Below are 23,509 nucleotides of genomic sequence, written 5' to 3'. Positions count from 1 at the left end.
TAAATTCCGCCACCGCATATTTATGTTGAATTTTATAATAAGTTGAATCTTATCCAAATTACAATATGAGGCAGTCATTGTTATGTTAATGTTTTGATAAAATGTGTTGGCTGCTCTCTTGTTCTAGCCGATTTCCCATTTTAAGGCACGTTCAATTTGCTTGAAATGATCCCAAAGAACATGCAAAGTCACGTCAGCAATGAGGAAATCCTCCAGGTACTTAAGAATTATGCTCTACGAATTCTCATTTCACCACGAAAAAAGGAAGACTATGTTTGTTATCAGCGAAGTCAACCATAACCTAGAAGTACGATTTTCGTGCTTGATAAGCTTCTTAATTTTTTTAAGTAACTATGACTAGCACGTAATCATAGGCGGATCTAGCTTGTAACCTATGCATTCAGTTGAAACCCAATAGCTTCCACCTAGATTATGTGTATGTATATACTATTAAGAAATCTGATTAAATATCTATAAATAATTAACTGTGTATTCAATTATCATTCGAAAAAAGAACACAATGATTATCATATATATTAACTTGAGGCTGTTAAAGAATCCCATTAGTTTCAAATCGTTGATCTGCCTCTGCACATAATACAACCATCCGCAAGTATTCTATCCTCTTAAATAGTAGTACTAGTTTTTTTTATTTTTTTATTTTTTTTATTTTTTTATTTTATTAAGATATATCTCTACTCCAAGCCTCTTTTGTCAATCCGAGACTGACAATCTATTTCCTAGTTAAAAACGAGCTTTTAGAAGTAACTAGAAGATTGCAGCTACCCATTAAGGCAACAACAACATACCCAGTGTAATTCCACAAGTGGGGTCTGAGGGCAGCTACTCGGTAAGATCGCATAGAAAATTAAAATTTTGAATGGATGATTTGGGTAGGGATGCAGTTGAGAATCCTTTATATACATTAACCATTACAGTTGTGTGACATATTATATATACATGTCAGAGCTATGACAGACTAAAATAGCTGCACAGAGAAGAATTATATTACTGTGTCCAATATGTTTTTTATCATACTAGACAATAGGCATCACCTGTACTCAGCTCAAACATAGGAACATTACATCAAGTTCTCTTGGTCTTCAAGTGAGCGTTTGCGTGCCCTTAAGTTTAGCTGGAGGCTTTCGGGCAAAGGAGGTGTTCTTCCCCGACGAAATAAAACTGCCAGTGCCCTCATCTTCCGGCATAGATCAAATACCTATAGAAGGGTCAAATTGATATTAGGACAACTAGAAAATAACTCTCTCCTGAAAGTAGCTTTGTAGCTTTTTTCTTACTGATGAAGCCTCTATCTCTGCAACACCTTCACAACCTTGACCACCTCCCTGAAGCAAGTCACAGTATTTTGCAGCCTCATTTTCATCCTCAAATACCTTCAGAGAGTTTAAGATATTAGTTGCAGAAGAATTTTGCTTAATCTAGTTTTCAGTTTAAGAACAAATTCCGAGTTACTAACTTCATTTGATCTTAGCCGAAAGACTAAGAAAGGTAAATCACCTAATTTATCTATGTATGAAAATCACAGTATGCATGATTAACATGCTCACTCTTCTAGCAACATATTCCCTTTCACATAGTCTACCCATAATATATGTCTATAAAGTAGTCACTAAAAAGGGTAATAATGTGCTCTCAAATATTAAAAAGAAAACTAGAATAGGAAAGCTAACAAAATCTATCTGCCGCAAGATGACAAAGCCTTTATTTAGCAGGAATGTCAATGGAGAGTGAGCACTGGAGCTGGCAAGATGATGAAAAACCAAAAATTCTAGAATTTCTGGATGAAGATCCTGAGAACACCTCTCTGATATAAATCAAAGGTCTGATTTGCTTTATGGAAAGGCGGACTTGATATTCTAGGCATCCTATAACCGATAGACGAGCTGTCCTCCATTGGGATGGAATGAGTCCTGGGAAAGGTGGAAGGCAATAACACGTCTCTACAAATAAATGCATATTCCACCCACATGACACTGTCCTCTTTCCGCATTCAATCGCCAGACCGACAACTTTGACAAATTAAACTCCATTCCGTCTCTTTCAAATGTTTCAGATAAAATCAGCATCAGCAATTTAACTTCAGTAAAGTTTTCCAAAGAGAAATGTACTTGCAGTCTAGAAAAAATAGAAGCATTAAGTATTTTTTGTCTAAAGCTCACAGTGCTCGAACCTTCTATCTTTACGATCTAAAATGTGCTCCTTCATAAAAGAGACCTCAACCAACTATGATCTCCCGTTTCATCATTTATTCCTCCCTTTTTCTTTAGGTTGAAGTGGGTGCCGAGTATTGGAATTCAAGTCATCAGAGTTGCAAGCATATATAGAGCTTTAGCCTCTGGGATGATGTTACATTACCTATACACTCCTTTCGTAAGAAGATAAACATACATACATCATAAATTGAAAACTGAAACTGATTTTTTCTAATGTTAAAGAATGATCAGTTGTTGCATATTCACTTAACGGCAGCACAGAAACTGTGATGCTAGCCAGTATAAGAGTAAAATGGGGGCTTCCAGAACTTTTTGAATTATTCATGTGGCATACTAGAGTCAACAACTTCCATACAAGTGAAAATTCAAGAGGTCACGTAATGAGACAAATATTTTTAAGACCATAACTTTTTAACTTGTTCTATCCCTCCCTAATTCTTTCTCTATCAATTTTGATCCTCCACCTGATATCTGGAATTACATCGGGACCATTTACAGAAAGAGAACTATCTCAACCATCAGTCAATATCAGCAGATGTAGGAGGATGTCTTAATCACCCAACAATCAACTAATTCGAAGATCGAGGCTACAATGTTATTTCTTGAACACTCTGCGCAGATAGAGAAATGTTTTATCAAAAATCTGAGGTAAAAGCTCATAATTGGGAACAGTCTCAGGCATCATACATTAAGAATGTAATATATCTACACATAGTATCGCTTCAAATGTACGATAGCTTCTTTGGTTTAAGAGTATGTATTAGTACTAACATAAAGGCTTTTCTTAAGGATTACAAATGCTTCGAGATCTTCCGTGCTCGAGATCTTATAAAAATATGTAAAAAAAAACTCAGAATGTCATGAAATAGAAAACTGAAAGAGGCAACAAACACAAATACTTACAAGTACTCCCTCTCTGATATCCTCAACAAGCATCTGAAATCTTGTGTCAGCTTCTGGCTGCTTTGCACGATTTTTCCTTTTTCCTCCTTTGGAGAACAACATTCCAAGCTCTCTTTCAACCTCACTGCAAGAGGAAAAGAATCTCAGCAAAGAAAATTAGGATTCACTTAAGTTAAGAGAAAGAAACACACCTTCGGTTTCTCCGGGTCTTCATTGTACACAACTGGTTCTCCCTCTGGGTCAGCACGTATACAGGTTTAGGTGTTTCTCTCCAAGGGTTAGCCTCCAGCACTGCAGTAAAAGATTGAAAGTAATGTCTCCTTGAAACTTTGAAAGAGAAATGCTCAAAATGTAGCCACTACATTATGCGTGTCTGCTCTACGACCTACATTATGTGTTCCGCTTGTAGCAGGCAAGATTCCTATCACCTAGTAGGCATCCTGAAATCACTAAACATGTTACAGTTGGTCGACCCACAAGTACGTCATTAAGGTAAAGATTGAATGTTCAATGTACTTTTGAAACACTAGTCATGTACAAGTGCAATGATAATGAAAAATTATGAATAGAAAAGATTATCATATCAACTAAAAAAAGTTGACGAATAGTTTTCAATGAAAGTAATGTTTAAATAATAAGTACTCCTTTAAGTATAATAGTAATTAACAACTAATTCTTTAAGAAATATATATAATGAGGTTGTTGCGCACTTCCTTTTGTGTTAGTATTGAAATATAAATCTATAACTTTATTGCACATCAGAAAATTGATAGCGTTCTAATAGAGTTGACAGATAAGTCACCCTCACTACCACTCTACAGAACCGTACATGAGATTTTCACCTCATACGGCTTCTCATTCAATTCTTTCGAATTTTTCTTATGAACATGATTTTAAAGATTCTATAAAGGCGAGTAATCATTCTACTGTATTCATTTTTCAGTTGCATTGAGACTACCTTTTTGTTGAGTAATTATTTTTGGTGTGCATTGTCCTACTTATCTTCCTCGCCTCCTTGTTAGCTTAATTTGTATCAGGTGCTTGGTTATATCTCAATGAAACTTTTCATCATTTTTAACTTTTGTAACATATGGATAATTACGAGAGCTTTAAAGAAGCTAAAAACAGTTTATGAAATTAAGTTCAATGTTGCACAATTGTTCTTAGATGTTCTGCCCTATAAGAATGATAAAATGCTAAATTTTTAATTGTATAAGTTAGATACTTGGTTTTCGTTTATATATTTGTGAGGTAGCTACTTAGTTCTTCTATTTCTAGATATATTGGACACAAAGTTTATGTTCAGCAGATTTCTTCTGATAATAGCAGCAACAGTTACTATTATGAGAAGATCTCAAAAGCATCATTGCATTTTTGATCATGGAATAGGATGCGACTCAAGGAGGATAAAGAATATCGATTGGTATTGTTCCTTCAATGATAGTACGTAGTACCAATGTTATCTGATGGGAACAGCACTGAAAGAGATACTTTGATCCTGATCTTATAGCCTCCAGACCAGGATATATAGATTTATCTTACAGCCTCCAAGAACAGATAAGAAAGACAGGTGATATAAATTTATCAACATCCTCCACTAATGCAATCAATCTTTGCAAGACATGTTGCACAATTGTAATTTGCCTTGATAATAATCAGCACTGGCTATGACAGTTAAGAAAATGGGGAAAGAAAATACTTTGTTCAACCTTTTTTTTTTAAATAAGAAAATACTTTGTTCAACCTTTAAATCACAATATCCAGCTTCTCTAAACTAATTATAGTTATCTAATGCATTAAAGGTTAAACATTTCATCGAAAGCCTAAGATTCCTCTCAATGCAAGTCAATAATGTCTCCTTCTCTTGAACCTTAGCCTTATTTCATATCATAACACAAGTAGAAAGGACGAAAGCTAAGACAATCCAGTGAATTCATCAAAGCAGCTATTCCAAGCTAAGATAATCAGTGAATTCATCAAAGCAGCTATTCCAAGCTAAGATAATCCAGTGAACTCATCAAAGCAGCTATTACCTTTTTTTATATGGTATCTGCAACTTTGGTTAAGCTACTTAATTCAGGCACCAGCAAAGGCAAATTCCATAAGTAATTGCACCAGTGTTTACTTAAAACAGAAAAAGAGTTTATCATATTATATCTCGATCATAGTACTTTATGTTATCCTCTCTGTTTCATTTTTTATGACTCTTTGCATTTTAGGGGAAAAATTGGGAACTAGAAAACACTCCAGGGAATACTCTAGTAGCAGCAGACACTGCAAAAAGGATCGTGGAGGCCATCTTGTTACTCTTTTCAGTACTATTAGAATGTTTTACCAATAAACTAAGTGTCCTGTTACATTTGATACATGTTTTGTGTTCTTTTGCAACGATCTTAGAGCAAACCTACTTAAACAACCAAAAGACGTGGCCCAATCTGAAAGTAGAACTCATAGAAAAGCAGATCAGAAAGGTAGCCTATAGACTCAAGACACCAATTTGGTGAAAACTAATCATGTATTCCCTGTGAGTTAGTTTTCACTAACTCCAAATGTTTGACAGCATTCCACTAACAATAACTTTTTTTGAGCACCCAAGGGTGTGGCCTAGTTGTCAATGAAGTGAGTTGAGAACCATGAAGTTTCGGGTTCAATTCCAGGCAAAGACAAAAGCACTAGGTGATTTCTTCCCATTATCCAAACTTTTAGCGGACAGAGTTACCTGATACCTGTCTTTGGTGGGAGGTAGCAGGTAATTCGTGAACTTAGTCGAGATGTGCGCAAGCTGGCCCAGACTCCATGGTTATAAAAAAAACAGAACAATAACTTTTATTGATGACCGATGTACTTGGGGTGAACCATTAGGACCAACCACAACACTTCGAAACTCGGGAATAACAGAGCCATTCCTCTACTGTTCTCCACTTAAATACCAGACTTAGTTCCCATGGCCAGGGGTGGATTTAGAGGGTGGTGAGGGTGCCCTCAGCGAAAAATTACATTGTATATATAAGGTAGATTTTCCGTGTTTTATGCATATATATTAACTTTTGAATACCCTGAACAAATGTAAAAGCTTAGCTGTCCGGTCCAGGGTGTTCAAAATTGTCTCTAGCGTCCCTGGTTCGATTCCTAGGGGAAACATTATTTTTTATATTTAGCTTTTGTTGCCCAAACCTGTGACCTAAGTCACAAGTTCCTCAATCTTTGACGCTTGAACTAAGTCCTCAGGGGACAAATATTAACTTGGAAAACTTTCAAGATTCTAATTTCTTTTGTCTAATTCAAAATATTCCACTTTTCAACCACTATATTCATATTATTAGCATAAGTAAGTAAAACGAAATGAGAAACAGGATTAGAAGGAGAGAAATGAAGTTCACCATCATAGCTACTACTGTCGAAACTCTGTTGAAGATGTCTACGCATATCATAAGCACGTGAAGACACTTGCTCTACAAACTCATTAGGAGTGCCTGGAATTGTACCATCCATACGAAGCGCTTTCTCCACTTCATCATCTCTCCTTAAGCTTTCCTCTTCTTCTTCGTCTTCTTTCTCCTCACCCCCACTCCTCAATTTGCAACAAACAGTCATAGACCTCCTTCTCCTTATACTACAACTTTCATTATTGAAAATTGAAATCCGGAATTGAGTAAACTTGGCGTGACGGTGATGGAAAAGCTTTCCAGGAGGAAGAACGATTGATGGAGAAACTGATGATAGAGAATCCATTGATTTCAGGAATTTCTTTCAGAGAAAATCTATGCCTGAAGGACTGTGTAAACGAACCTGAGGAAATAAATGTAAACGGGAAAGGAGAATAGAAGAGGAGAGAAGAAATACAAATTGTTATTATGTCTGTTTCAATTTACGTGGCACGTTTCTATTTTGACGATCAAACCTGCTACCTCATCCCAATTTATACTTTCTTTTTAATATGTTAAAAAAAATATTTTTATATTTAAAAATAATTTAACGTAAAAACTTTCTCCTTTACCATGATTTACCACCGCACGACACGAATATCTATAAGTTATTTTACACTATTTTAAAAGTTTTTATATTTTTTTTTAAAATTCGTATTTAATCAAACTATATCATGTAAATACTAGGAAATATTAATTTTGATGTGTGTTTGAACAAAGTTTTTTATTTTTAAAATAAATTTACATATTTAAAAATTATAAATAAAAAAAATTCTTTAAGTCACAATAGTTGGGATGAAGTGAGTATGTATGTGTAAATAGTTTGGATAGTTTTTGTGAATCACATTTTTAGCTGTGATTCAAGGATGGAGTCATGGGACCCAGTGGAGCTCGCGTAAAACACGGTACCTCAACATGATTTTGGAAAATTTGTGAAATATTTTCTTTTAATAATTTAAATATTTAGAATATAAATCGTTATACCCTTGTTAAAAAAAACAAAAGAAATTTATTGCTCATATCTGAACACCAAATTTCATCGCCTAGTGGTAACATTGACACGAAAACTTTGACCTGTTCTTTTCTCTCATTCCCTCACGTAACAAAATTTTGGAAGGAAACAACAAATGAAGAGATGCAATTATGCAAATACACTTTGGCCTTTTTGTTCAAACTAGAGAATTGCTGGAACTGTAACAAAGACTATAGGCTGTCATGCTTCGTGCATCAGACCCCTTTTTTTTTTTTTTTTTTTTTTTTTAACATCGCATTTGAGTTGGAACTTTTGGAAATCTAAGCATCCAACTCAAAATTTTAAGTAATGAAGAATTGAAGACCATAAAATATGTAAAGGCAGAAGTGTTATAAACTATTGAACAAACTTTTACCCGACCAAAGTGAGATATGCACATTCTCGGAGCTATCAGAACCTTCTTTAACAAAGACATCCCAGTTAAGAAATAAAATAGTGATTAACATGAGCATGAACAGTGTATGTTGAAAGCACAATACGTCAAAATCTTATTTGTCAATTGACGCATCGCATAAACGTACATTTCCCATTTCACTAACTAGTATACATAAACGTGCATTTCCCATTTCACTTACTACTATACATAGCATTTGGACAATTTATATTGATGTTGAATGGCACATAAATAAAAACCACATCACACTGACAATCAACTAGGAGCCAGCAGGCACATACAAAATGCCAGGTAGAAAGGGGATAAGAGTTAATAGGAGCAGTATTGAGACAATCAAGTGCTTATTTTTCCTTTTGAGTATCAAACAGTTTCATTTAGGATGTACACTTAAATGCAGCTGAAAATAAAAATCCGTATAGCATACAAGCCAGATACATGATAACAAACTAGATTTACATCCAAACTCAGTTGAATTACATGGGTACTCAACGGAAAAGCTTGAAATAGAGGATGATAATGATTGCCAGGATAAGGGCTCCAATCACAGAGCCCATAATCCACTTGTTTCGGCTAATTCTTCTAGACATAGAAGTCAAAATCTTCTTGCTCTTGTCAATGGCATCATCTACACCATGAAGCTGTAAAAAACCAAAGACATTTAATAAATATAGCCCGCAAGGTAGCTACACTAACCAGAACTGTAGAGACTATGCATATAGAGGGAAAGGAAGAAACTAAAGGACTCCTAGAACCAGAAAGGAGGTTTCAAAAGGTTATCCGACACAAAGTCTAACTGCAAACATCAAAGGTCTCATACCTTCGTATGTGAATGTAGCAGTGTTTCACGCTGTTGGTGCAAGTCACCGAGAATTGAGACACCAAGGTCTTCAGTCTCCAGAGCAATCCTCCGGCTCTCCCTGAGTCTGTCACTTGACTGATCTAGCCTCTCTGTTGACATTGCTAAACGTTCCCTTTGATTTGCAGAAGCCTGTGAAAATCAGATAATGGCTCATTATGCGTGAAACAAAGTCCACCGAAGACATGTAAACATGAATTCAACCAGCTACATATTTGGATCAAGATAATATGTTACTGTCTACATCTATTTCTTGAATAGCACACCAAACAAACATTAGCAACCTTGTCCTTTACCCGTGCCGCACATCAATGCTTCCAACTATGTTATGTAGGAAAGGGAGAAGGAATTGAACTGGTAAGCAGGTAATATATGCTGAACCTCTTTTATGCTTGGCTATGTTGCATTTCATCAATTACTTGTCAGGGCTTGACCAACAAGGACCACTAACCATATGAAGTAAAACCATTAGACGGATGACAATGTAAGTCAACCAAAAAAATTGCCCTTAGATAAGTCGTAGATTTATAAGTCCTGCAAATTCTGATCTCCGATCGATTTGACCAGCTCTTACCTCAACAACCAAGCGTGAACAGTACATGTACAACCACATCTAGCTTCTCTAGAAGAAACTTGTGTACAATGGATGCTAAAATATCATTCAAGTCAAAGTCATATACCCTTGAAACTACTGCCACATAGTTAAACACCACCACACAACTATTCTATGGCAAATCCTAATACATCATTCAAGTCAAATTATATGAAAGGATGTTTGACGTAGTGGAATCCTCAAACGAAAATATAACAAGAAGAGAAACGGAGAGAAGGAAATGTTAATATACATACTGCATGTGGATCCATCCCTCCAGACTCTAAATCATGGGCAGCTTGATTAGCACCAGTCAAGGCTAGTTTATTCACTTCTTTCTTCAATTTATTCAGGTCTGATTTGTATTCCCTCAGCTTAGCAAGTAGCGTTGCTTTTAAACTTGGTTGCAAACTTCTGGCCTCAAGATCCATTTTTCGTATCTAAGCGCAGACCGGCACTCATCATCAGTTCTAAAAATGGAATCTTTTTGAAAGGAATAAATTTAAAAGTCAATAACTTTACCAACACATCTGCATCATCCAATCCCGCTTTAAGTTCAGAAGTCTGTTGCTTTTTTGGCTCTGCTTATTACAGTTGCAAAGTTATAATCATAATCCATCAAATAGAGGTAACAGAAGATATTTAACAATTTACCAAAGGCTTAACACAGAAAAGGAAAATCAGAAGCTTGTTTTGTTGCTTGTTCAAGCAGTATAAACTAAAGAAATTAACGAAAATACTACTAACCTACATAAAAATAAGAATTGGACTGTCTTTCGTTCTGCTTTTTACTTGTTCCTTAAGAATCTCTCATTTCCAAGAAGAAAAAATCAGTCTCTGTTAAGGGGTTCTCCAATCCTTGATCAAATTTCACACTTATATCTACAATAACATACAAGGCTCTAACAGCAGAAGCAGGACGAGGGTCTATCGGAAACAGCCTCTCTACCTCACAAAGGTAGGGTTGTCTGCGTACATCTACCCTCCCCAGACCCCACTTGTGGGATCACACTGGGTTCTTTTTTGTTGTTGTTGTTGCTCTAACGTCAAAAGCATAATAATTTCACATGCATAAAACTCATAATTTTGTATAAAGCCAATTAATCAATCAAAGAACTACTTAATACCAGACTAGTTAGAGTTGGCTGTATGAATCATCTATGCATATTCTGCTCTATACGGGCTTATTTCAATTCCAATACTGGAATATAATTTGTCTTTTGAAGCAAATTAGGAGTTCTCCAAAATTAATGATTCTCTAAATCTCATACTCATCCCTACATTAACATGCAATTCTTTCACCAGTCCTAAAATAATGATGCAAGAGTACAAGAACGAAGTACTCCCTTCGTTTCAATTTGTTTGTCATCTTTTGTTCTTTTTAATCCGTTTAAAAAAGAATGCCTCTTTCCTTTTTTGGCAACTCTTTAATTTCAACTTTCCACATGGCATGTTTAAGACCACAGGATTAAAGACATTATAGTACATTCTATATAGTATCTCTAGTTTAAGACCACAAAATTCAAAAGTTCCTTTACTTTCTTAAACTCTATGCCAAGTCAAAACTAGACAAACAAATTGAAACGGAGGGAGTATTATTTTTAGGGAACCATATTTCTATAACCATGGTGTTCGGGCCAACTTGCACGGGGTACCTGCTACATCCAACTAGCACAAGTACCATGTAACTCTCAACGCACTTCATTAACCACTAGGCTACACCCTTGGGTGCAAATCCCGAGAATTGATATCTCCATATTGATCCCCAGAACTCATATAAAGTAAAAAAATAAAAAAAACAAATCAAGTGATAAATTTACCTCCATCAGGCAAAAGAGCAGCAGAACTGCATTTCCTAGACAAATTGACAGAAAGTTCACAGTATTGCCTCTCATATCCCTCAAATACTGCACTCATCTTTACACAATTTAACCTGTAAACACAAATACAAATACAAATCAAATCAAAGGATTGAATCAAGCTCAAAATTCAACTAAAATTGGCATTAGCTACACTTGCAGTTCACAAACCCTATGTTTTTAATTAAGAAACCAAACGAAATTAAATTAAATTAAAAAAATATATATATACAATCGATCCACAAAAAACAAGCAAGTAGATACATCATCTATATGTAGGATAAATATACGAGTAATTAAATCGTACGGTGTACGTTTGATCGGAGATTGAGATAGTGACGAGTTAAAACTGATTTGACTCGGATTAGAACTTTGTTTGGGAGAATCGGAAATTTCATAGAAATTGTTTATCACACAGAGAAAATTCCTAAAAACGCTTTACCTTTTAGATGGGTAGATGCCAAAAATAGTCCCCTGTCTTTGTTTGTTGGTTCGGGACTTTAGTGTTTCTTTTTTTTTTTGGTATAATTTATGTTTCTTTTTGTCTATTTTTCTTTTCCGCTACCTTTTAGCGCGCATGGCAGAATCATTTTCTGTGTAATAGGAGGCAATTCGATTTTGAACTTGGGCATCCACATTACGGAAAGCGTGCTCAACCAATTCGAGCCCACCTTCATGTTTTCTATTTTAATTTTGTATATGGTGTAATTTTTTTATGTTACGATTCCGGAATGCTAAACGGAGCTTTCTTGTGTTTCTGGTTAAAACAGTTCCGATTAAAAGATTGATACAGTCGACTTGAATTAGTTTGGACTTTACATGTAGTTATTGTCGTTATTTGTAAAATTAAATGACATGTCTGTAACAATATCAAGCATTGTCTAATTTTGGCTTGTAACAAACTCAAGTACTGTAAAAGACTCATTAGTACATATAACTTTCTAAATTTTAGTAATTCCTAAATTCTAGCTAGCAATCACGAGTGAATATGTAGAATCCACCTAAGCTCTCTATACGCATTAGTATTCATTAGATCCCTCGTAAAAAGAATATTACAAACTCAACACAGACGGTTCAACGAAATATATATATATATATATATATATATATATATATGGTAATGGTAGAATTAGAGGAATCATCAGAAATTACAAAGGTAATTGAACCATTGGATGCTATGGAAGCCTAATCTAATTATCCAAACAAACCATACACATGCAGAACTTACGGCCCTCCACAAAGGCCTAAAAATTGTTGAATTGCAAGGACCATTCCTTTTGGAGATTGAGACATACCACGAATTTTTTTTGGAGCTGCTAAACCAAACTACTCATGCTTACACTTTCTCTAGTTTACAATTGCAGGTAATAACAGACATATTAGCCATGGAAGGATAGAAGCTAGCTCATTTTGAATCTACTATACATCTACCTACCCAATTTATTTGTTTACCCCTCTTAGACAAAGATAGGAATGGAATTATCTCTACTAGAATGACGACTCTTAGTACATGTAATATTTTGGCTCGCTTTGGGAATTCTTTTGTTCTTAAGAGCAGTACCATCTGCAATGACTCTTTTTAGTATTTAATAATAGTATGCTACTTCAACCCCACAAAACAAAAAAACAAGATTTCTCCCTAAATTTTTGCTATGGTACCAATGCCTTCTGGCATTAACTCAATCAGACGAAGTCAGGACCTTTGACTCCCAACATTATAATAAACACATCTTCAATTGTGCAGAAAAAAGTGTAGATGATTTGGAAACCAGAACCAGACCACAAAATGATGCTAAAATATAAAAACAAAAGTAAAGGTATGAGATGAGTTAGCTCAGTGGCAAGCAACCTCCACATCTGCAACCAGTTGGTCGAAGGTTCGAGTTACACTGGCAAAAAGTGGAAAACACTCTCCATGACCAAAATTACACAAACGGTATGCAAACGTATCAAACAGTGGATATTTCAAATTTTCATGCGAGGAAGCTTATAGAGTTCTGAGGCTGACCTAGGGAATATTGTGCAATAAGTCTAACACTACTACAGGGTAAAGACTACGTTAGAACTCTACATTCTGTACAATATGCTCAATCTAATACAATATCAGAGAAAGATCATGTTCAAATTCCTCAGAGAGAAAGTGAGCAGATGTTCATCTCTATGTATGTTATATCATGGCAAAAATATGCAAACCACCCTTCCCCAAAATTTGGACGTAAGTGTAACTCATCTAACAGACTCAGCGATAAGCTTCAGTAGTTTCTCAACTTGGACCAGTTTCATCATATGCACTTTCACCTATGTCTGTCTGGTCAGACTCTACATGTCCTGACTCGTTATCAGGGAATACCTCAGATTGCAGAGAAGGAGCGATGTTATTCACATGAAACCATGTCAGTTCCCACAAGCTATCTCCACCAAGAGCACTCCTCTGAACAAGTACCCCCTTAGATTTCATTACAACCAAGGTATTCTTAAGAAGTTCAGGGACTAGCTCCTGAAGCTTTTCACTTTTCTTACCTCTGACCTTCACCTTCGTGTATTTCTCCATCCGGTTGAGAACTCCAAGCCAGAGTTTACAGAAGGTTGTCATTTGAGATAACTCGTGAAGCAACTGTAAAAACACCTTCGTTAACAGCTTCAAGGCAAGAATAAGTGTCTCTTCCATGTTTCGATAATCTTTCTGTGATGTGAGCTCAATCAAGTCGTCCAGCATTGTGAAAATGACAATATCAAAGCACTGCAACCAGGGACCATGTGGAAGGTAAATTTCATCTACTCCTGTCAAGCACTTTTGTAGGGATGAAAGAGCATGATTCCTAACTTCTCTCTGATCCAGACAAACTTTCCTCAGACCCTGTACAAGCCTCAGCCACATTTCCCCTATATCCTGAGACAGCTTCAAAGCTTCTGCCTCCGCCATAGCTTCCCTGGCATCTTTGGACCAGCGTGCTAAACAAGCAGCAGAACCTGCCATAAGATCCACCGCACGAGCAGGTCTATCAGCTGGTCCAACACGAGACTCTGCAAAATTTCTTGCTGCATCGATGCAAAGAACATAATTAGCTGGAGACAAATGGGCTCCATCAGACATGATGAAACGTAGGGCATCAAATCCTGCTTCCGAGGCTTCTGGATGTCTAGCTGTTATAGAAAGTAACTGAGTGATAGTTCGCCATCCCATCTGCGATCGGATATGTTGAGCATTTGCTTTAACCAGCCGACTAACTTCCTGCGTAATTTGTTCGCAGTATGCATCAGTTACCCGGGCATCAAGCTTGGTTACAAGTTGTAATGATCTGAGAAGTTCATCTGCTAAGTTCTCTTTATAAGGAAGCAGCCTCTGACAGATTCGTAGTAGTCCAAAAACAGCTTTCTCAATTAGAGCACAAGGCATTATTGTTGAGTGTACAATATGAGCAATATGTTCATAAACTCCCTGCCAAAGAAGTGCTATTCTGTCTCTATTATTCAAAGTGATTGCAATCAGCAATTCCAAGCAGAACACTGCGGTATCTTCATCCTCAGGGGAACTACTACCCTTCTGAGGTCTCCCTGCAGCCCATATGAGGGCCCTTGCCAGCTGCAACAAGGAATCAGCTAGGAGAAACTTACTTTCTGTGAAGATGGTATCAATTTGACACTTCTGAATTGTCTGCAGTGTGCGCTGATGAGCCGCAAGTTGTTGCTCAGTAGGTTGAGACCTAGGCTCTTCTGTATCTATAGAAAGGAGTTGACTAAATCGGCCCATAAGTCCTGAAGATCTTCTGGGAGTACCTAGGGATTGCAAATGAGCAGCAGACAATGAATTAGGGAGGGGTTTCCCATGTCCTGGATCAGAAGATGCCTCTGAGTCATCAGCTGCATCACTGGCTACACGAGCAGGAAGAAGGCCAAGCTTGTGCAATCTTAAGATGCAGTCCAAGATATTTCTCCAGCCAGTACGGATAAAATCACCACATTTGTTTGCTATAGTGAAAACTGTAACAGTTGCCTTTCTTGCTTTTGCATCATCGCCAAAGGCTAAAACAGGTTCCTCCACCAATGAGGGATTCAACAGGGTTGTGAACTTACACAGAGATACTACTAGATCATCCAAAACATCTTCAAGATGATGGCACGCTGAAATCTTTGCAACAGCCAAGAAACCATCTATACAAGTTTGGTAGACATCCTCGTGTTCAGCATGATCAAACACCACAGAGATAGCAGCAATAGTAGGGCCCGACATTATTGCAAACATATCATGGTCAAGGTAGGCTTTAGAATCACACATGATGTATGGGGAAGTTTTTTTAGATTTGTGCATCAAATCAATCCAACGGCTTGGGTTCATTTCAGCAAAACCAGCACCTTGTTCTGGTGTTGTCCGGATCTCATTGTTGCAGATTGAGTGGTACAATTCAGATAGAAATTCACGAGGAAGATCATTACCTCCATTAATGTGCCGATTGTTACGGATGAAATCCTCCTCTGTCATCTTCTTCTTTACCTGAACATTGTGCTGGTCAGTGTTGAGCATTATTATAGAATACGATAACAACAGAGCAGCATCTTTATTAGCTAGAATCTGCGGAGATTGCTCATAGTATCTCTCTGAAAATGCCTCAAGCACCCGTGCTATCTTTTGAGATTCCCCAGGCAGCCGGAAAGTTTCTAAAAACAGCCTCAATGCAGTATCTAGGTTCATGTCTTGGAAATCAAATGTTCCAGCAAACTCATGAAGCACCTGAACACAAAATTCATCATGATTTCCGAGGAAATCCCCAACGAGATTCTTATCTAACCCAGCTGTGAACCTGAAAAAGCAAGCCACACTCTGGGGATCAAGTTTTTCCGGCAATAGATGTGTTCCTTGAAGAAACTCTAGACCTTTCTTTGGGTCCCTATTAAAGTGATCAGCTCCAATCATTAACCTTCTCTTGATATACTTCCGTCGACGTGCGAATGGTACCCAATGCTCAGGATCACTATAGTTCTCACACTTAACCATCCAGAATGGAGTATACTCCTCTAGATTTATTGGAGTGTATTCTGAATTATTGTATCCATTGCCTATCCTCTCAGCCATTCCCTGGATAACAGCAATCAGACCATCCAAAGCAAGAATGTGCATGGGAGACAACGGAGAGTTCACCGGGAATGCACTCTTAGATAATAAATTTGCAAGTTCTTCAAAAATGTTACTGCAGGTGATATCGCAATCTAAATTTGCATACATTTCTACCATGAAGGACTTTTGCCTGCAAAAGTCAACAAGAGCTTCCATTGCTGCTTCCTGCTGCTGGTATGAAGCCCCAAACCTACTTTGTGCAAGTCTCAGGACCACACAGGAAAAGAAAGCCTCAAGCTGTAGTTTCAGTTCAGTACGCAAGTGCTGATACAGATTTAGAACGATACTGCAGACCATTGAAAGAATCAACGGACTCATTGACAAACCAAACTGCATTAGATTACGGAATAATTCGTCCTGGACCAAACTCAACAATCTGGGGTGACTGCAAATAGCAGGGCCTCCCAATTCAATGGCTGAGTTGATCAAACCAAGGGCAAATAGCGGAACATCTTCATCGAACGCCATAGTATTTGCTCTAGGACCCATCCCTATATGTTCGACAACATTCAACAAAGAGCACAAGAAGTGAAATATCTCAACCATGCATGGGACTCCATACGGTTCAGTCATTAGATGTAGGTCATATGGAACACTATCCTTCCCGTTATCACCCATGACCATGCCTTCTTCTGTAACACCACTAAGCAGACCTGTGGAAGCAGAAGAAGTGAAACCTCCAGAAGGTGGTGTATCATATTCAGAAGGACCACTCCCATTCTCCGACTTGCTACTGAAACTGTACTCGTTATCGATACCAGCAACCTATGTAGGAAGAAATTCAAACATATAATGCTCCGAACACATATGGTAGAAGAATAAGAGAACAAAAAACAAAAGATCAATGCACAGGAAATACTAGATCAATCTAGACTGCTGAGCAAAAAGGAGATCAGATATAATGCACCGTATCCGTGCTCTATTTAATCCAGTTGGACATCTCTAGACAACACCTCATTCAAGTGAAGATCCCCATTTTAGCACCAACATATTTACATTAGCTTCATAGAAACCTATTAACTTCAATTTATCCTACTGCACCACATACCCCTGGGCGGGAAAAAAAAAAAAGATGCGAGCAAAGTTTGCTGAAAGGAAGAACTTAGTCAACCCGTTTTCTTTTTTCATCAGAAGATGCCCATAAGGCAAGATTAGTCCGTGAGAAGATTCCCTTTTTTAATGATGGTGGTAAAATTCCTTTTTTCAATGATGATGGTGTTCGGACTAGCTTGCGCCCACCTTGACTTATCCAATGGGTAATTTACTACATATCACAAGCACAGGTACTGGATAAACCTATCCACCAAGGCTGGAGCAGAGCGCTCACAACTGAGTGTTTTCGCTGGAATCCAAACCTGGGATCTCCGGACTTTTACTCCTATGCCTCAACCACTCAATGACCCCCCGTTCATGAGAAAAATTGTAACACTGTTTGATATAGTATGTTTCACATTTCTTATTGATTTTTGGGTCCAACGACTGGAGATTGTGGATACTTTGTTAGATTGCCAAGTCAATAGCTGGGAAATATAACGTTAGAGACTGCAGCAAAGGATAACTTTCAGAGATAAAAAAAAAAGGTGCACCTGTACCTCGTTTTTGGTGGAACCGTGCCGTCTAACTAAGGAATGTTGTGTGTTGTCAACTTCTGGAAGGTGTGCAAAAATACATCTCACGAGTTCATGCATGGTGTGTCGTGCTATCCGCTGCAAGACCTCACTTTTAGTTCCAGCTTGATGAACTACTCTGAAGCAGGTGTTGACAATGGTGCAAACGTGCTGATTACTCAACACAACCGATGCCTTACTTCTCATGCATGCCAAAAGAACTTGAAGTATCTTCATCAATACAACTTCTTCTGATGCAGGATCTGTCACCTCAAATCTGCAACTAGTCACAGCATCCACAACAGAGTGCATTGCATCTTCAATATTGACAGCATTAATATCAAGAATATCGAGGGTCAAAATCTTGAAAACAGAAGACAATGCAACACCAGTGATTGGCGCCCCAGTTTCATCAGACCGAATAACATCCAGAAATGGCTGGAGATATAAGGCCGGACTGATGGTTTGCCCTGAATGCTGCCATGAAAATATCTGCTTACGCAATGTCTTAAGAGATTGGATCAGAGAGTGCTCTAGCTGATCATCTCCTGAAACATAACGACCACCCCACCTCACGTTTCTTCTCATGACTGCTAAAACAGCACTTACTTCAGAGTTAATCATAGAAGCTATAGCAGTTTTGCTGGGAGACGTTGTCTCACAATTTTCTGGCTCCTCTTCAATTGCCTTGATAATAGATTGTGGCCTTAAACGCCCCATTTCGAAAAAATGTGCAATTGGATTGTATTCTGGATTTGTAGTCAAGGACGTGCTGCGCAGGGATTGTTCGAAGGTAGTCAAATTATACTCCTCGTGGTCTGTAAAGTACAGCAGTAAAATTGAATGTTGTTATATTACATATATGTTAACTTCTCAGAGAGAGTAATGAGGTACCAAATGGATCCTGAATATTTTACAATATAAATACCATGTAATTGTTCAGAGTTCTCAAAGGTAAAAGGAATAGATTCAAGCCAAGGTCCGATTTTGTACTATCTTTAATTGCAGGAGATAAAAAACGATAGTTTTTTTTTTTTTCTCAGGAGGAGATAAAACAATAGTAGCGGATAGATAACTGATCCCTTCCAAACCTAAAGTTATTTGGTTAAAAGATTGAAACATAGAAACATTGTACACTGCAGCATAATTTATGGCGCCATTGTAACTACATATTAGTCCCCTATTTGCTTTACCGCCACCACACCCCATTTCCCCTCACCCTGCTAGCATTCCATCCTAGTGCCAAATACTATGCAGAAAAAAAGCACTGGTTCTACCAAAAAGTTATATCTTGCTACAGTCAATTATACACCAAACAACAGGGAGCTTGGATTAGTGAAAATAAAAAAGGAATACCAGATCCCCACATGTAAGGCTGAAATATGCTAATATAAAGTGATGAATGAGTAAGAGAGTCATCAAGACTCTGAGACACAATACCTAATCTGGTTATTGTCCATTCTCCTTGCCGAAAGACTGCCTTAGCAACAAAGGATGATTAAGTTGATGCACATGCATAAAAGCAGAAAGTTTTCTGCCCTCTATACCCAGCAAGAAAACATCACATTATATTGGAAGTGCATTTTACCTATGTCGCTGGCTGCTACCACAAGTAGGAAATTTCTCAATTTTGAATAGTGATGGCAGCTAGAGTCCTAAGCAAAACAGACCACTCACCTAGTTTTCAGGGACTGGTTTGTGAATTTTGAATCTGGGTATGAATCTGGCATTGGTATATGATCCAGTTATCATTACTCCCTCCGTTCCTTTTTACTTGTCCCTTGTTGACTTGGCACTCATCTTAAGAATTTATCTATTAGGGGTTTGTTTTACTAAATTACCCTTATTAATTATGTCTTGGAAATCTAAGTTTGACTACTAATACTTTATATAGTTACTTAACGCTAAGGATAATATTGAAAGAAAATAATAAATCTTTCTTAATTTGCTAAAATGGACAACTAAAAAGGAAAATCTAATTTTAGTATATAAAAATGAACGGAGGGAGTAAATATGATTACATTGCTTGCCAAAAATAGAAAAGCAATACCAATAAGCATTTGCATTACTTTCACACATTCCCTGGGCCAGAAAAACTCATACAGAGAAAAGAAAAACGAAAAAGGGTACAACAGTTCGTCAAATTCCATGAGTTGATTCTCAAATTGTCACTCAACTAATAGTTATTATCTCAGAAGTCACTTTCTTTGTTGAAGAAAATCGGAATCAAGAAGAAAGGTGACTTTCTAAGATAATAACTATTAGTTGAGTTGAGTGACCATCTGAGAAATCAACCCCAAATTCCATCAACTACCACAACTAACTAGAACAAGTGGGACTCCTCAAGTCAATTGACATTCTTTTTGGGATAGACAATAAAGAAGACGTCCACATAGTGAAAGATGAACAATTCATTTAGCAATGTGGTCAATAACAAAGTCAACCATCACAAGTGAAAGACGCATACCACGCGCACGAAGTGCTCTCTTGATAGTGGCGCGATAGGGAGAGTATCGACGTATACAGTACACAACCTTCCCACCTTCAGCTCACCAGTGGAGCAACTCTACTGTTGGGCCAAGTCTCGTCCTCCAATCATCATATTACTGCCACAAAAAAAAAAAATCCCTCAATTTTCAAGTCTTAACTAGATGGTATACCGTATATCTTAAACTTTTAGATCAGAAACTAAAAAGTTGGAGATCCAAACCATTAACTGAACACCAAAAAGTACTAAATTCTCAAAACTGATGACTACATACAACTCAACAACTTATCAACAACTATATACATTTCTTTCTTTGTGAAATTATTATAAAATAAACACAACTTATATTGACACTTCTATACCGAGAACTGATCAACAAAAATCATCTAAATAATTACATTTTATCAGTAAAATGTGAATAATACAACACCAAAAAACACCAAATTCTCCAAATTGATGACTACAAACAACTCAACAACATGTCAACAACTCTATACATTTTATTCTCTTTTTGTAAAATTATTATAAAATAAACACAACTTATATTCACGCTACTGTACCGAGAATTGATTAAAAAAAAAAAAAAGTCATCAAAATTCAAAACAATTTTTTTTTTTTAAGTAAAATGTCAATAATTGAAGCATATATTAATTTGAACACCAAAAAAAATAATACCAAATTGATGACTACAAACAACATGTCAACAACTCTTACAGTAGCATCTTATTCTATTTTGTGAAATATTATTAAAACAAAACACAACTTATATTCACTTAGCTGTACTGAGAACTGATCAACAAAAATCATCAAAACAATTATTATTCCTTTTATTAAAATGTGAATAATTAAAGCATATCAATGTAAAATCATTAATTTGAACACCAAAAAAAAAAAAAAAAAAAATTCTCCAAATTGATGACTACAAACAACTAAACAACATGTCAACAACTCTAAGCATTTTATTTATTTTTGTGAAACTATTTACAAAACAAACACAACTTATATTCAAACTGCTGTACTTCGAATTGATCAACAAAAATCATCAAAACGATTATTATCTATACTAGTAAAATGTGAATAATTGAAGCATATAGATGTAAAAGTGCGCTAAATTGAAGAACAGAAAGTAAAAAAAAGTTACCAGTGTGTGGATCTATAGCTGAAGATGACTAGAGAGAAAATCGAGAAATGAGAATAAAATGACAAGACTTAATATATAGTGACAGAAAATGAAGAGAAAGTTATCCATGAACGCTGCCATTTGATATTTAGAGGGCTGTTATAAATAAAAGTACCCAAATAATTAATTTTTTATATTTTTTATGTTTGTTATAAACGAAAATAATATACTTATAAATTTTAAAATTTCAATTGATTTTCATATTTCATAAATTAAAAATACTAATAAATTACTACTAAATCCATAACTAGTTGTACCACACAAATAAAAAATTAAAAGGAAATAAAGAATCCATAACTATTGAATTTCCTTTCAGTAAAAGAAAATTCAATAGCTTTCCCTTGAAGGTTGAGGCTCTTAATCGACACTTTTGTTGTCACATAATATATTTATTACAAAATATTATTAGGTATTTGAGTATGGCTATTATAGAGAGGTAATTTTACAAAGAGGGTACCGCTATAATGGATGCCACTGCTGTTATAGGCAGAATGCTGTTATAGAAAAGTAAACTATATCATGAAAAATAGTTTTCGGAGAAAATCAGGCCGCTATAGTGAAATGCTATTATAACGAATGACAATTATAGAGAGGTTTGAATGTACTCCCTCCCTATAAAATTAAAAAAAATAAAAGAGTCCACTTAATCATTTGCACGCCCCTTAGGAAACTATTCACTCCAAAAAAAATTTGACTAAATTACCCCTAATTAAATAGACATTGGGATTAATAGGAGCAAATCTGGAAAGATAAGATTAATTATTTCTTGATTTAATAAGTGAAAACTTTTTTTGACCCAAGAAAAAAAGGTTAAGTGAATACTTTTTTTTTTAATCCGGATGGGAGTAATATACAAGTAATTGTATCTAACAAATTATACTCGCTTCATAGTTTGACTAGTATAAAACTACTCCCATTGTCCCAAAAAGATTATCATAGTTCCTATTTGGATAATCAAAGAATATTTTCTTTGATTATAATTTTTGTCAAATACTTTCTAAATATTTTGAATTATTAATTATCGTAACTTATAATATCTTTTTATGTTGTTTCTAAATATGTAATTTTTATTTCAAAAAAGTTAAAAAATTAAAGATTTCATGTCTGAATTCAAATCGAACATTAGTTAATTTGACTCTCGTAATATGATCATGACAATTCTCTTGGGACGGAGGGAGTAAAAAAAGTATCAAAATGACATATGAATGTGTGATCTTAAACATGTCATGGTAGAATATAAAGTGACATTTCAAAACACACATACATTGAAATAAAGGGATGAATTGGAGAATTGGATTTTTGGTCTTTTACAAACTTCATTTAGTTTTATGACTTTTTTACAAGAGATCTTCATTTTTTACACATAAGATATCTGGAAAAAAACACATAAGAGATTTGAAAAAATCATTTTCTTCCATTCAAATTGTAAGAGGGCAAGAGATCCTATTTTCACTGAATTTTAACATAGATGAAAATTATAATTTTTATATAAAGTTATTTATAGCGGCCAAGGATGTGGCCTAATGGTCAATGGAGCGGATTGAACATCGTGAGGTTTTAGGTTCAAATCTCAACAGAGACAAAAAAATACCAGGTAATTTCTCCTCATCCGTTCTAGCCTTGGTAGACAAAAACACCAGGTGCGCGCGCAAACTTGCTCAAAACATCACGTTTTGTAACGTCATTTTAAATGTAATTACATATGAACTTTTAATACCATTTAAAAATATAGGAGTATCATTTGTGACTTAACCATAGTTCGTTAACATATAGTTTCACTTCATTAAATTCCTCAATCACGGTAAATTGAGTTGATTGATATATA

The 23,509-nt window shown here is 36.0% G+C and overlaps 3 protein-coding genes across 4 annotated transcripts; all 3 read right to left on the bottom strand.

The window, feature by feature from the left end:
- Nucleotides 1-900: 900 nt before the first annotated feature.
- Nucleotides 901-6,799, bottom strand: LOC132067910 (uncharacterized). Its single transcript, XM_059461312.1, has 5 exons — nucleotides 6,518-6,799; nucleotides 3,329-3,428; nucleotides 3,138-3,261; nucleotides 1,299-1,394; nucleotides 901-1,219 (listed from the first exon to the last, which is right to left on the bottom strand). Exons 1-5 carry the CDS (start codon nucleotides 6,729-6,731, stop codon nucleotides 1,082-1,084), a joined length of 672 nt encoding a protein of 223 aa, XP_059317295.1. The 5' UTR covers nucleotides 6,732-6,799; the 3' UTR covers nucleotides 901-1,081.
- Nucleotides 6,800-8,313: 1,514 nt separating this feature from the next.
- LOC132067908 (vesicle transport v-SNARE 12-like) lies at nucleotides 8,314-11,779 on the bottom strand. Of its 2 annotated transcripts, none has more exons than XM_059461311.1 (6): nucleotides 11,739-11,779; nucleotides 11,258-11,370; nucleotides 9,960-10,018; nucleotides 9,695-9,877; nucleotides 8,807-8,977; nucleotides 8,314-8,627 (listed from the first exon to the last, which is right to left on the bottom strand). In XM_059461311.1, exons 2-6 carry the CDS (start codon nucleotides 11,352-11,354, stop codon nucleotides 8,475-8,477), a joined length of 663 nt encoding a protein of 220 aa, XP_059317294.1. In that variant the 5' UTR covers nucleotides 11,355-11,370; nucleotides 11,739-11,779; the 3' UTR covers nucleotides 8,314-8,474. The 2 variants fall into 2 exon arrangements, with proteins under 2 accessions (XP_059317294.1, XP_059317293.1); XM_059461310.1 differs by lacking the exon at nucleotides 11,739-11,779 and adding an exon at nucleotides 11,604-11,732.
- A 1,456-nt stretch (nucleotides 11,780-13,235) lies between these two features.
- LOC132067907 (ARF guanine-nucleotide exchange factor GNOM) lies at nucleotides 13,236-21,735 on the bottom strand. The gene is made up of 4 exons (XM_059461309.1): nucleotides 21,646-21,735; nucleotides 20,484-20,622; nucleotides 18,002-18,834; nucleotides 13,236-17,174 (listed from the first exon to the last, which is right to left on the bottom strand). The coding sequence occupies exons 3-4, from the start codon at nucleotides 18,734-18,736 to the stop codon at nucleotides 13,560-13,562; spliced, it is 4,350 nt and encodes a 1,449-aa protein (XP_059317292.1). The 5' UTR covers nucleotides 18,737-18,834; nucleotides 20,484-20,622; nucleotides 21,646-21,735; the 3' UTR covers nucleotides 13,236-13,559.
- Nucleotides 21,736-23,509: the final 1,774 nt, after the last annotated feature.

Source organism: Lycium ferocissimum, chromosome 8 (assembly GCF_029784015.1).
Source record: "Lycium ferocissimum isolate CSIRO_LF1 chromosome 8, AGI_CSIRO_Lferr_CH_V1, whole genome shotgun sequence".
Lineage (NCBI taxonomy): Eukaryota > Viridiplantae > Streptophyta > Magnoliopsida > Solanales > Solanaceae > Lycium > Lycium ferocissimum.
This window is presented reverse-complemented; position numbering and strand designations above follow the sequence as displayed.